This window comes from Lagopus leucura, unplaced genomic scaffold, assembly GCF_019238085.1.
Source record: "Lagopus leucura isolate 7727_CA_CO unplaced genomic scaffold, USGS_WTPT01 Super-Scaffold_100018, whole genome shotgun sequence".
In the NCBI taxonomy this organism is placed as follows: Eukaryota; Metazoa; Chordata; class Aves; order Galliformes; family Phasianidae; genus Lagopus; species Lagopus leucura.
In genome coordinates, this window is record NW_024962272.1 from 9,457,107 (window position 1) to 9,469,867 (window position 12,761).

At 37.4% G+C, this 12,761-nt stretch overlaps 1 protein-coding gene across 5 annotated transcripts in view; it reads left to right on the forward strand.

Moving 5' to 3' along the window:
* PCSK5 (proprotein convertase subtilisin/kexin type 5) overlaps positions 1–12,761 on the forward strand; it is a 267,838-nt gene that overhangs the window by 103,719 nt on the left and 151,358 nt on the right. For all 5 annotated transcript variants that reach the window (XM_042877361.1, XM_042877362.1, XM_042877366.1 and 2 more), the window contains exon 7: positions 3,557–3,729. In XM_042877361.1, the coding sequence (XP_042733295.1) occupies positions 3,557–3,729 (173 nt within the window). The remainder of the gene's footprint in view (positions 1–3,556; positions 3,730–12,761) is intronic.

The following is a 12,761-nucleotide window of genomic DNA, read 5'->3' on the forward strand; positions in this document are numbered from 1 at the left end:
ACAATCCACAGAAAGTGAGAGACCAAAGAGAGCTCAGAGATATTGGAAAAGGGGGTTGTTATTTTCCCTTCTACTAGGTGCTCTTATGTAGGAATTTCGCTGCTGACCTGTATTTGGCATGGCTCCCTCCCTTCACTCAGAAAAGCCATAACCTACACATGTGAGTATGCAGTGGTTGTGTTCCCTCTCCACAGGCCAGATATAGTGTAAAAACGTTGAATCATATTATACTGAACTAGTATTCAGCCCACTTATTTCCCACAGATTTAAAGACCATCCTTTCGCTATTTTGGAGAAAAAGTAGAGTGAAGGTAAAGCACTTACACTTTCCTTATTAAGAGGAACAGCTGCCAACAGTGGTGTTGAATTTTCTCTGCCATGAGATTTCTCATGGCATGAGATGAGTATTCTTTACTTTAAATCAAAGTGGGAGTTGCTATATCTCTGTACACATTAGGGATAGCAAGGAAATAAAGCAAAAGGAAAAATAAATCCTTCCCACCAACATTGCATCAAATACCGTCAGCTGAGCAGACTGAGAGCTGTTGGAGAAGGTCCAGGGGAGAGCCGCAGAGATGATCAGGGGGCTGGAGCACCTCTCCTACGATGACAGGCTGAGGGAGCTGGGATTGTTCAGCCTGGAGAAAAGAGGGCTGCAGGGTGACCTCACTGCAGCCTTTCAGTACCTAAAGGGAGCCTACATAAAGGAGGGGAGTCTACTCTTTGAAAGAGTGGATAACTGCAGGACAAGGGGAAATGGCTTTGAGGGAGGGGAGATATGGGTTGGATGTCAGGTTTCTTTACTGTGAGAGTGGTGAGGTGCTGGAACAGACTGCCCAGAGAGATTCTGGATGACCCATCCCTGGAGGTTTTCAAGGCCAGGTTGGATGGAGCCCTGGGCAACCTGGTCTAGTATTAAATGTGGAGGTTGGTGGCCCTGCATGTGGCAGTGGGTTGGAGATTCATGATCCTTAAGGTCCCTTCCTACTTGGGCCATTCTGTGATTCTTTGAGCAAATCCGATTAGTGATCGTTGTGATGGAAGATTGTTAACAAGTAGATCCACCACTTTTCTTCTAAATATGGTCATATTCTGCGATCATTTTCACATATGTAAAAGCCTCTAACCACAAGTTCTTCAAAAAGTCCAAGCCTTCTGCAATACTTTGAATCAAGACTTAATCTGCAGATATAAAGATCAGTAAAAAATGCAATCTGGACCTTCATTTCTTTTATAGCTCGTGGGATATTTCTTGTAAAAAAAATTAAGCAATACGCCTGTAGTTTGTGCTTAGCTCAGATACAGGCCCCTTTTATTAAAACACAATGCCATGCAAAAAAGGGGTAGTTTCTTTAATGTGTGACCCTCCATGGAAGTCATATATAGCAAGTTACCACCTAAGGAGTTTGTGAAACTTTGCATAGGAAAGGATGGTTAGGCTGTTGTTATTGCTGCAGATTGGTTGTGGAAGTTGCAAAGCCTCTGCGGGGATTTGGGTGCTTAGTTACTTGGCGGGGCTGGAGTCCTGACAGGAAAACAGTTACACTGAGTTATGGCACAACAGATGTAGATTGTCTTCAGCTGACGAGGAATTAGTTCAGCTGTTTCTTTAAGCTTAAGTCAGATGCTGATTAAAGACAAACATTTTAAAAGAAAACCTTCTTTCAGCTTAGTTTTGCATGTTTCCTGTGATTTGCTGAAAGTTTGCTCTGACTAAAATGCCACTTACATTTTGGCACTTACTGTAGATATTGGAAAAAGTTTACAGAGCTCCAAAGTCTTAGGTGGAACAGTCTGGAAACACAGTCTGCTAATTGCCTTCTGGACAGCTTTTGTTGTGCTATCACCACATGCCAAATGGAGTTTGGAGGTTCTGTGATCAGCAAAATTAACTCTTCCAGACATTTGGAAAAAAATAAATAAATAAATAAAAGAAGGGGAGAGAGAGAGGGAAAGAAAGGAGTGTGTTGTTTTGTGCTTTGTAAAAAGCCACTGAGATATCCTTGATCAAAGTTACACTTGAAGCATGTCTGCCAGTCGTGGGCAGAACAGAGCTGCACCTAAGGCACAGCCTTGTCCATCTTGTTTTAGATTTGACCATTTCACCATCAACTGAAAAACCTGGTGTGAATTACTTAGATGCCATGGCAGTGTCTGATATTATTGTTCAGTGGGTAAACGCTGTATGACTTAGGTTTGCTACACAGTCACAGAAACATAAAGGGAAGCTTTATCTTCTTTCTTTTAAATGCATTGTTCCTTTCATTGTCTCTTTATTTTGAATATGCTTGCAAGAAATGAGAACGTAGCTTCCAACCATCATTAGTTTTCTAAGATTATGCTTAGGAATTAAAATAAAACCTGAGATTCCCAAAGTTGTTTTAATGGCTTTTTTATGCAGTAAAGTTCATAGTGAGATCACTGTTTGGATAAGTTTATTATCTCACAAAACATAGGCAGCTTTTGTGTGAACTTAGAAATATGATCACTTTTCATTTTTGAGTCAATTAGAATGAAGAAAAAAAAGACCCTCTATCAACAAAGCAGCCTCTATACTTTTTTGTTAATTGAAAGTCAGGGTCTTTGTAAACACTCAAGTTACTGCAGTCTGAACTCATGAGCAAAGTGCAATGTGTCTGTAATTAAAATATGTAAATTTGGCTTATAAATAGCAGTGGACTTTTAAAGGGAAATAAGCCTCAAACCGTTTAATTTTGGAAGTGATCATTACTCTCTACGGTTACATACTAATTATGATGCAATATTTAATATCCCTTTGATCAAACATTACACTAACTGTACGAAGGTCCTCTTTCCTGTGTAGGTTAAAACTGATACTGGTGGTTTTCTCAGACAGAATTTAACTTCGATCAAAATCTTAGTCAAAAGAAAAACCTGAAGGATCTTTTCAGCTTCCAAATTTAAACTTACCTTACTTAGTCTAGTGATCTTAAAGTACCATGATGCCATTCACTTCAGAAGTGTGTAGTAAATAGTATTTGCTAGTGGCTTCCTGTAGTTGCCATGCTGCTACATGATTATCTGTACATACAAGCTTTCCCTTTGCCTTATTCCTGGCCATCTGATACAGTGAAGGAATATTCCCATGTTTACCTGACAGTGGATATCCTGTTTCTATATTTGTCAGCATTCTTAGGACTGTGAATGTCTTCAATTAAGTTCTGCAGTTTCACTGCAGGATGAAAGAAGAGTGAGAAGCATATACTGTCTTCAAATGAAATAAACAAACATTTCAATAACAATATTCAAGTTATTTTTTAATTTGTTTCAGAATAGAAACTTGTTAAAGTTCAAAGGTTATATGGTGGCTAAATGCCTTGAAAACAGTTCTCAAAGCTCAAAGACCATAATACTACTCCCTCACAGTATTTTCATATGGAAAATTTTGTTGTTGGAGAAACACATATCCAAAGAGATTCTGTTTTCTACATTAGAAATCTTAATCCAGTGCCCCACACAGTCATTATCTGTGAAAAAAGAAAAAAGAATCTTTTTGTGTTTGGTTGTCATGTTGATTGTATTTTTCATCCTGAAGGTGTCAGGATGCTGGATGGAGATGTCACAGACATGGTAGAAGCAAAGTCTCTGAGCCTTAATCCCCAGCACATCCACATCTACAGTGCTAGCTGGGGGCCTGATGACGACGGCAAAACTGTAGACGGACCTGCTTCTCTAGCACGTCAGGCCTTTGAGAATGGCATCCGAATGGTAGGTTGATATCAAAGTCTATCTCCTGGATTTGTTATTATGTGAAAGTGGAAGGTTAGTATGTTAGTATGTGCGAGTGGTCAGCACAGGGGAAAAGAAAGGAGGATTCTAAAGGAAAGAAGAAAAGCTTATTTTACATAAATCTAAAAATACAGTTTCGTTGTGTCGTGACCTGACAGTCACTACTTCCTGACGTATCAACTAGCTGTATTCATTGTCAACTGAAATACATCATCTTCTGTGTCCTTTAAAACTACCCAGAGGTAATGATGTAATTCTGCAAGAAAAAAAAGAGAAACTGAAAAAAGCTATTTTTCAACAGCATTGCTAAGTCATCAAGTCTAAACTACAATTAACTTTTAAAGCAAAAGCTTTTGTTTTTCCTTCTACCTTTCTTTTGTTGTTTTGTTTTCCATGATTTCTTAATTGAAGTTTGATTGCTTTAACAGGGGGTCAGGAGTCAGACCTTGTGTCTTGTGTCAGAGAACTCACGCTCATTTTTATAACTTATGTATACATTTCTCTACTAGTTTGTAATATTACAGTGATACAGCTCTCGCTTTTCAAAATCCCAAACACCTCAATATCCCTATCCCTAAATATATACACCTTTTTAAAATTTCAGACCTTTTCAAATTTCTGTAATAAGCAAGTACAGATAATTCCTATCTTTATATGGGACTGGATGGAAATTATTCTAAAGCTTTGAACTTGAATGTCTGAGCATTATTTTGAGTGCAGCAGTAGATTAGCTGATTCAAAGATGAGTAAATCTAGGATCTGGGAAACATCTGTTTAAAAAGCATGAAACTGTTGGCTCAAGGGAGAACTGGAACATGGTTAATGGAACATGCTAACTCTTTGCAGCAACACTGGAAACTTTCGCTGTTATTTAAATTTCCAAGACTTTTCAGTATATAGACCTAGGTCCCTGCCCTCTCCTGCTCCAAGTGTGAATAATACATGCTCAGCTACCAAGCAGATAAGCTATGAAGAGCAATTATTGAAAAACTAAACTAATGACAGAGACAGAGTACTTCCTGTGGTACATAATATTAAAAATATCTCTCATAAAGCTCAGTACCATAAATATTAACCATGCAACAACATACTACCTCCTTCCTTTCTCTTGGTTATATGGTGATCAGTGTGGAGCTACAGAGTCATGCTTTTACTGGTACTGTATGCTGCTTATACTTATACTGTATAAAGCTTAGTAAAGCAAAATACTCATGCAAGTAATTGACTTTGTAAGAAATTTTAGGGAGTTAGCAGGTAAATACATTTAAGGACACTGGCAAAATCTGTCTCCAGAGAGCTCTGCTGTATTTCATATCATTATCAGAACAGTTATTGAAATGCTTTTAGAGCAATATAACAAGAATGTGAGAAGTCCGAATACCTCTCCATTACTACTTCCCACACATCATCAATCCTCCTCTCAGCTGGAGTGTCAGTTCTCCCTATCACTCCATTGCAGTTTATTACTGTTTGACAATGACCACTGAGAAGAAAAACAATGAAGTAATGAAGGGAGACTAAAGAAACTGTGGTAGTATGCAGGGGGAAATTGAAGAAATATATTGTTGAATTGCTCAAGCACAATAAGTAAAATAAGTTTTATGTCTAAACAGGCACGTGTTAGTTTAAATATATTTCATGAAGGTAACACAACCATGGGAAGTTTAACCAAAATTTCTGTACCCAGAGGACTTTTTATGGTTTTGCTTCTATTTCATTTTATTAACTTCTTTTTCTGCCCAGAATTGCTCATTCACAGCTGAACAGAAGTATAGACTCGTTGAATAGTTTGGGTTGGAAGAGATCTTAAAGTCCATCTAGTTCCAACTCCCACTGCTAATGGACAAGAACACCTTCCATCAGACCAGGTTGTTCAAAACCCCATCCAACCTGGCCTTGAACACATCCAGGGATGGGGCATCTGCAGATTCTCTAGGCAAACTGTTCTAGTGCCTCATCATCCTTTAAGTGAAGAATTTCCTCCAACATAATCTGATATAAACCTACTGTTTTTTAGTTTAAAACTGTCATCGCTACTTTCTCTGAGAAAGAGTCCCTCTCCAGCTTTCCTGTAGGCCTCTGGATACTGGAAGGCTGCAATAGCATCTCCCCAGAGCCATTTCTTCTTCTAGTTGAATAACTTGTCAACCAATTTTCACAGGAGAGATGCTCCAGCCCTCTGCTCATACACATGGCCTTTTTCTGGAAGAGCTCTAGCAGGTCCATGTTTTGTGCTGGATGTAGTACTCCAAGTGAGGCCTCGAAAAGGCAGAGCACGGGGTTGTTATCACTTCCCTTGCCCTACTGGCCACCCCTCTTTTGAGGCAGTCCAGGACATGATTGGCTTTCTGAGTTCTAAGTGTATACTGCTGGCTTCTTTTCAGTGTTTCATCCACCAGTACTCCCAAGTTCTGCTCCTCGAGGCTGCTGTCTCCCCACTGAGCACTCCGTCTGTATTTGTGTCTGTGGTCTATCTGACCCAGGTGCAGCACTTTGCACTTGGCCTTGCTGAACTTCATGAAGTTCATAGGGTCCCATCTTTCAGTCCTGTTTGCTCAGGATGGCGTTCCTTTCCTCCCATGTATCAACACACCACTCAACTTGTCATCCAGAAAAGACTTAAGTATTTCCATGAATATGGAAATTTTTTATAGTTCTGTTTGTGAAATCCTTTTCACCTCTTCAAATGAAAAAATATTATCTTTAAAACTTAAACAAAACTCAGATTTTTTTGAAAATCATAGTGATAGGAAAATAAAATGCTTAAGATTAATCTTCAATTTTCATTCTTTAAAATGTAATATAGACTGAAAGGTTGCAAATTTAAATTCCTTAATAGGCTTAGTTACCGCATCAAAAATAACATCAGGATGAGCATGCTTTTCAGTTTCTATATTTCTTTACACAGTTCTAAGATGTGTCATTTTAAACGATGACACAAATGGGCAGATAGGACAAATTATCCCTTTGCCTGAATATTCCTAAAATCAGATCATTATCCAAGGTAATGACTAGATACTCTGCCAAACACACATTTCCCTAAACAGTCACAATAAGTGTGCAAATAGAAAGAAGCAGACAAAAATGCATATTACACTGTGTACTGTACCTTTCTCCTTTGGATATATTGAATGAGATAACAGTATTACATGCAATGTCTCTGCTGTAAAGTAACACTGTTACAGAAGAAATTGTCAGGATCTTTTCTCAGACTGGATATTATTGTAAAAAAAAAGAGATCAGGATTTTTACAAAGAATTTTAATTTATTTAATTACGAAAATTAAAGATGATGCTGGATAATAACTTTGATCAGAATACAATTAAACTGAATGATTTTTTAATTGTATGAAGCAATTAAAACAAGAATGGATGAAACTGCCACAGCTTCTTACTATTTGCTGACAGATTGGGATCCTTAAAAAAAATGTATAATTTGTCTTTAGCACATGTTATTCCAATTAATAGCTCATGTAAGGTGTTTTAGAACTACTATTATTTTTAAATCTGCTGAGCTAGTATGCTTACTTCTTCCAAATACTTCACAAAATAACAAAGATAAATGACTGTACAGTTTTTCTGTAAAGTTCCACAGGGACAGCACATGCCATAAATTAAAATATACAAATCTATTTAAAGAAAGGATGCTGAGCAGTAACTGAGTTTATGAAATGAAAATTTAAACCACAAATAGAATATACTTTCAAAATTCTTTCTAGACTCCGGGTAAAAGAAGAGGAAGCCAATTTTTAAACCTGTCTTGAGTACCATTATTTTCTGTCATCTTTAGAGTATTTTGTTTTATTATATCAAATTTGCATACACTGGTTCAAAGACACACTTGGAGACTTTGCTATCAAGCAATTTTTATGCAAATATGAAAGCTTCCTTTGTATTATGCTTCCAGTTGACAAGGTTCTTCTCTTGGAAGTGGTGTACTCATAAGGGTAGAAATTTCTGGATGCTATGCATTAGAAGTTGTAGATGTAATAATTTCAAAAACAATTTTATGATGAGCATGCAGAGCAGCAGAATGAAGAGCAATATGTCCAAAATAACATATTCGAGAAAAAATTAGGTAGACAGTGTCAGATCTTACCCTGTGTTAAGAACAAACAGGCACAGCATGGCAAAACATGATTGTGGCCAAATCGTGTAACAAGATTTTGTTGGTTCTGGGACAAAAGGGAGAATACAAAAGTTCTCTCTTGATTCAAAAAGATGAAAGCAAAATAACTGACTTTTAAGACATCTGCCTGAAAATTACAGTCTATAAGCACAGTGCTGTCAGCACTGTAGGGACATGTTCTGATGCATGACTCTGGAATACAGAATTAGAACTAGTTCATTTGTGTTCATATAAAAAAGCCTTCTCATTTAAATCAGTCTCAACATCATTGAGAGAATAATACATTTCAGCTATTCTGGCTGGTTCTCTCACTGCTGTTTGATGAAGACTTCATAGTCAAGTTTCCGGAAAATGCAATCCTTATGTTTATGAGGAACTGTTCTCCCAGCAGCTCACCAACTGCATGTTTAGTGTTATTTTTTGTGCAGTACTCACAAGGTAGTCCAAATCAGTGGCAGAGCATCCTTAATACAACCTACGAGGGCAGACAGGCACTGAAATCTACATGGGAAATTTTGGCTTTCTGCCTGCGTCAGCATAGGGGCCTTCATCTTATTGCCATGACACTGTTCTGTTTAGCAAGCTGGACACAAGCCAAAATGTTTGATGGACATTAATGATCAGATGCTGTGTGGCTGAACCTCTTGTGAGAACTCGGCTTGGTGCCTTCCCTCCCATCATCAGTGCCCCTTCTTATCTCTCTCGCTTCACCAACTTCAGCTGCAGATTGTATTCAAAGTGTTTTCAGGGAGCAGAAGGCTCTTTTACAATTGGTAAGCAAGCCTCCTACCCTGATGTAAGGGAGAACAAGTGAAGAAAATAGAACAGAAGGAGAGGCAAAAGAAAAAAAGAAAAAAAAAAGTTCACATTTTTAATATTATTGTTGTGACTACTAAATGCTTTTACTCCAAAATTGAAAAAGGTTGCTCACAATTTGCAAGTGTCCAGGACAAGGTTTGCTGCCTGTGCTGTGCCACGTATATTTTTCTCTTAAATTTATTTGAAAATGCCATTGGTTTCTCCTGTTTTATATCTCTGCATCATTCTCAATAGGACGCATTGTACATGCAAAGAGGAGTTATTCCATTCAGATTTGTAAGAGCACTGAATGGTAAAAATCAAAGGTAGTAATTTCTGCAAAGAAAATTCCAGTCAAATGTCCCAAAATAATTACCAAGTGGTTGTCATTTTCTATGCTAAAATACTGTGCTACACAGAGGCTAATACCATATTTTTTAAACAACAAATTGTGTTTGGTAACCCTGTATGTCTGTAGTTTGTGACTGAACGAACACGTAACATAAACACGTTTTAACATAAACTCAGATCACACACAGATTACTTGTGCATGCATAAGACCTCCTGCACAGTTTTTATGAGTTGGCCAAAACCTACTTGCTGAAGACTAAATCAGAATTAATACTGTGCTTGGGTTAGGGACACAGGAGATGTGTTCACTGTACTTAAATAACCTGAAGTTGGATCCTGGCATTCATCAATTATGTGTACTGCATATATACTATGCATATATGTGCTCTGTATGGCTATAGTATCTGTGATGCTTTATGTGATACTGCGTTTACTTTAACAAGTGAAGTTAAACTTTGGGTGCCTTTATATTGTAGGTGGGGATTGACTGCATAGGAAAATTGGAAAAGTGGTGTTGAGCTTTAATATTGTAATTCTGCTTTCTGACATCGTGAAATATGGTACTGTTGGCTAGAAATATTCATATTTCTAACTACAGAAAAGGCAGTTACAAGTCCTAGCCTTCATAGTAAAGGCAGATCAGCAAAATTTCGTCAAATTATTGATTGATATCTTGATTCATCTTTTATTTGAGGAATTTTGTGTGCTTGCCTTGTCTGAAGCCTGGTACATCCACAGCTGTGGAAATCACTAACTACCTTCACTATTAAAACTCAGTAACTTCTTGCTCATTTAAGTTTGTTAGTTTCCTTTCCAGTGCACAATCTCATTTGTGCTATACTCATTGTGCATCTTATGGTGTTAAAAATCTCCACCTGTAAATAATTATAGATTTTGGCCAAGTGACCTCTCAAATAAATTAAGTTGGAGCATAGGGACACAAGGCAGGAAATGACCAAGTAAGTCATCCAATGCAGTTCTCTGTTATCGCAGGCATCTTGTCTTGTAAGCATATTCAGCAATTTCTATCTTAAAATGAATTAGAAAAAAAAATTCCCCTATTTCTGCTGGGGGAAATCTTTTTCACAGCCATGACTAATCTATTTTTTAGAGACTTTTTTTCTTTGTTATTATGTAGTCTAAGTTAAGCCAGATTTACTCACATGCAGTATTTGCCCCTTTGTTGCCGTGCCAAAACTGTGCTTCAGCTTACATAGCTTTTCTCATACCTTTTTTTTTCATATGATATATTTATAGACCACAATCATATCCTCTCTCAGCCTTCATTTTGCTGTGCTACTCAAATCTCTCACTTTTAAAATCTAAAATGTCCATCTCCCTGATTATCATAGTGATAATCCACACATACTTCCGCTTGAATTCTTTTCTTGAATGCAGACAACAGTAATAGTAGATTCATTAGCATTTTTTATTAATCTCCAAATTACCTAATATCTTTGTTACAGCATTAGAATATTCTACTCACATAACTTCCTCAACCCCCATGCGCCCTGCAGCACAGCCCATTCAGTGCAGCCATTCCCAGCTCAACCTTGCTGTTACATTAACCTTCATTTTCTTTTATTTCATTATTGACTTTTTGATGGTCCATTACATGTTTTGTAGAAACCAGATAGACTGGTTCTAATTCGTTTGTCTGCATAAATCAGGTTAACAAATATATCTGGATTTCTAAACTAAGAGAACATTGCATTTTCACTCACTTCCATTGACTCTGTTCTTCATAATCTTTGACCAATAATATTTCATATATTCAGTTTCCTTCTTTTATTCAGGATTTCCAAACCACGGTTCATCCCTATAGTTCTTTTCTGAAACTCTTCCTACTTCCCAGCATATCTTTTTAAAGTGTGGATTACCAGAAAGGAGAAACAGAAGTTGTAGCTCTTTCTGCACAGGGATATATGGTTTCCCTGTTTCCTTCATATTCATTCTGCTTAGAGATCCAACAATCAGAATAAGTTTTAGGGAAACTCAAAGCCAGTTGGTTATCTGCCATGACCCTAAGCTCCCTTTCAGAGTCACTGCTTTCCAAGAATTTGTTCATCGTCTATGTGTTACCTACAGACTTCATTTCATTACATGTGGATCATGTGTATATGTTAGTATACTTCAGTGCTTTTGCAAGGAGTGTTCATACTTGATGTGATTTAGTTTTCTCCAAACTGAGATTACCCAGCAAAATCAGGTTAAGTGACAAGCTCAGCACATCATTAAGCCAATTATAATTCTTTGAACTAGCTACTTTGCACCTAGTTGGCAACTTCCAGCATTCAGTCAATGCAGAGTTAGTGATACTGCTTTCCAGTAAATTAAACAGTTTGTGCTCAGTAATACCTGGGTGAATTATGAGATTATGCATTTTATTTTCATTTAGAAGTACACAAACAAAACTAATCTTAAAATTCCTCTCCTTTGCTTTGCGTAGGAAGTAGGTTTCTTACAGATAGTCAATGTGTGTAGTATGAAAAAAGAATATGCAAAAAAAGAAATAATGTACCAGGAATGTTCTTACATTACATTCACTGGAATATGCATGTCCTAAAGGGCAGGAAAATTTGGAATGAAAGTTACAGGAAAATATACCTCAAAATGTCCAGTTTCCTTACAATGTCACAAAGTGTACTGGAAACCAAAACTGTTTAGTTACCTCATCCATTCTCACACATGTATGGAAACTGTTGTAGCAAGCCAGAACAGCATTACTGCTTTTGGACTAGTTGTGCAAAGTGGCCTCTGGTTTGCATGCTCTACCTGAAACAGGTGATGCAGCTGAACATAAAAACCCACACCATTCACAGTGTGAGATAAATCATGGTTTGAATGCCAATACTCAAGAGCAGCTTTGGCAAAATGAATCTCTTTCCATATACTTGAAGTATGTGCATTTCAAAGAGTGCACATGAAATTTCATGCGCTGTGAAATGTTAAACTAGTTATCTTATGTGAGCAGATGGCTTTTTCCTTTCCCTAACTTACTTCTGAAGACTTGAACAACAGCAAAATCTACGCAATTCTGTGTGTCATGTGGGAAAACATACATATTTTGTGTGTGTGTGTGTGTGTAGAATTTGACATAAGTTTAAGGCACAAAATCATAAGGGCAATAACTATGCACTGAGTTTCTTTCTTCTTTCTAAAGAAATGTTACTAGGAAGGAAACTGCCCAAATCCTACAGTCCTCAGACTACAGAGGTAGGCATGATACAGCTTTATTTTCTGTTCACCTATTTAAAAGAACTATATTTCCAGAAAATGCCTTGAAAGTTCAGTAGATGTCTTGATAGCCTGAAATCTTCTATAAGGGAAAGCTGAAGTAATAATTGAAACAACAGTTATGTGGATTTGATAAGCATAGCCTCCTCTCTAGAGAGTGTAATCACATGGCAGTGTAAAGGTAGCAAGAACTGCCTGAGCTGTCTCCATGATTGAGTGTTTGCCTGTGAGATCTATCCCTTACCCAGTCCTAACACAGGTACCTTTCTTACATGGTGCCTATTCTTTGGCTTTACATGTAGAAACAATTCTCCCTGTCATTAACTAGAGACTCCTCATGTAACAGAAATTCTGGAAAACCTAGCTCGTTTGATCACAGGTGTTTACAGTATGCAATCTGCTTTACCTCAGTAACAGTATCAGCAACAGTAATAGTAATAATGATAAGGAGAGATAGCTTAAACCAGGACTGTGATTCATGCAGCCTTGTAGCTGGC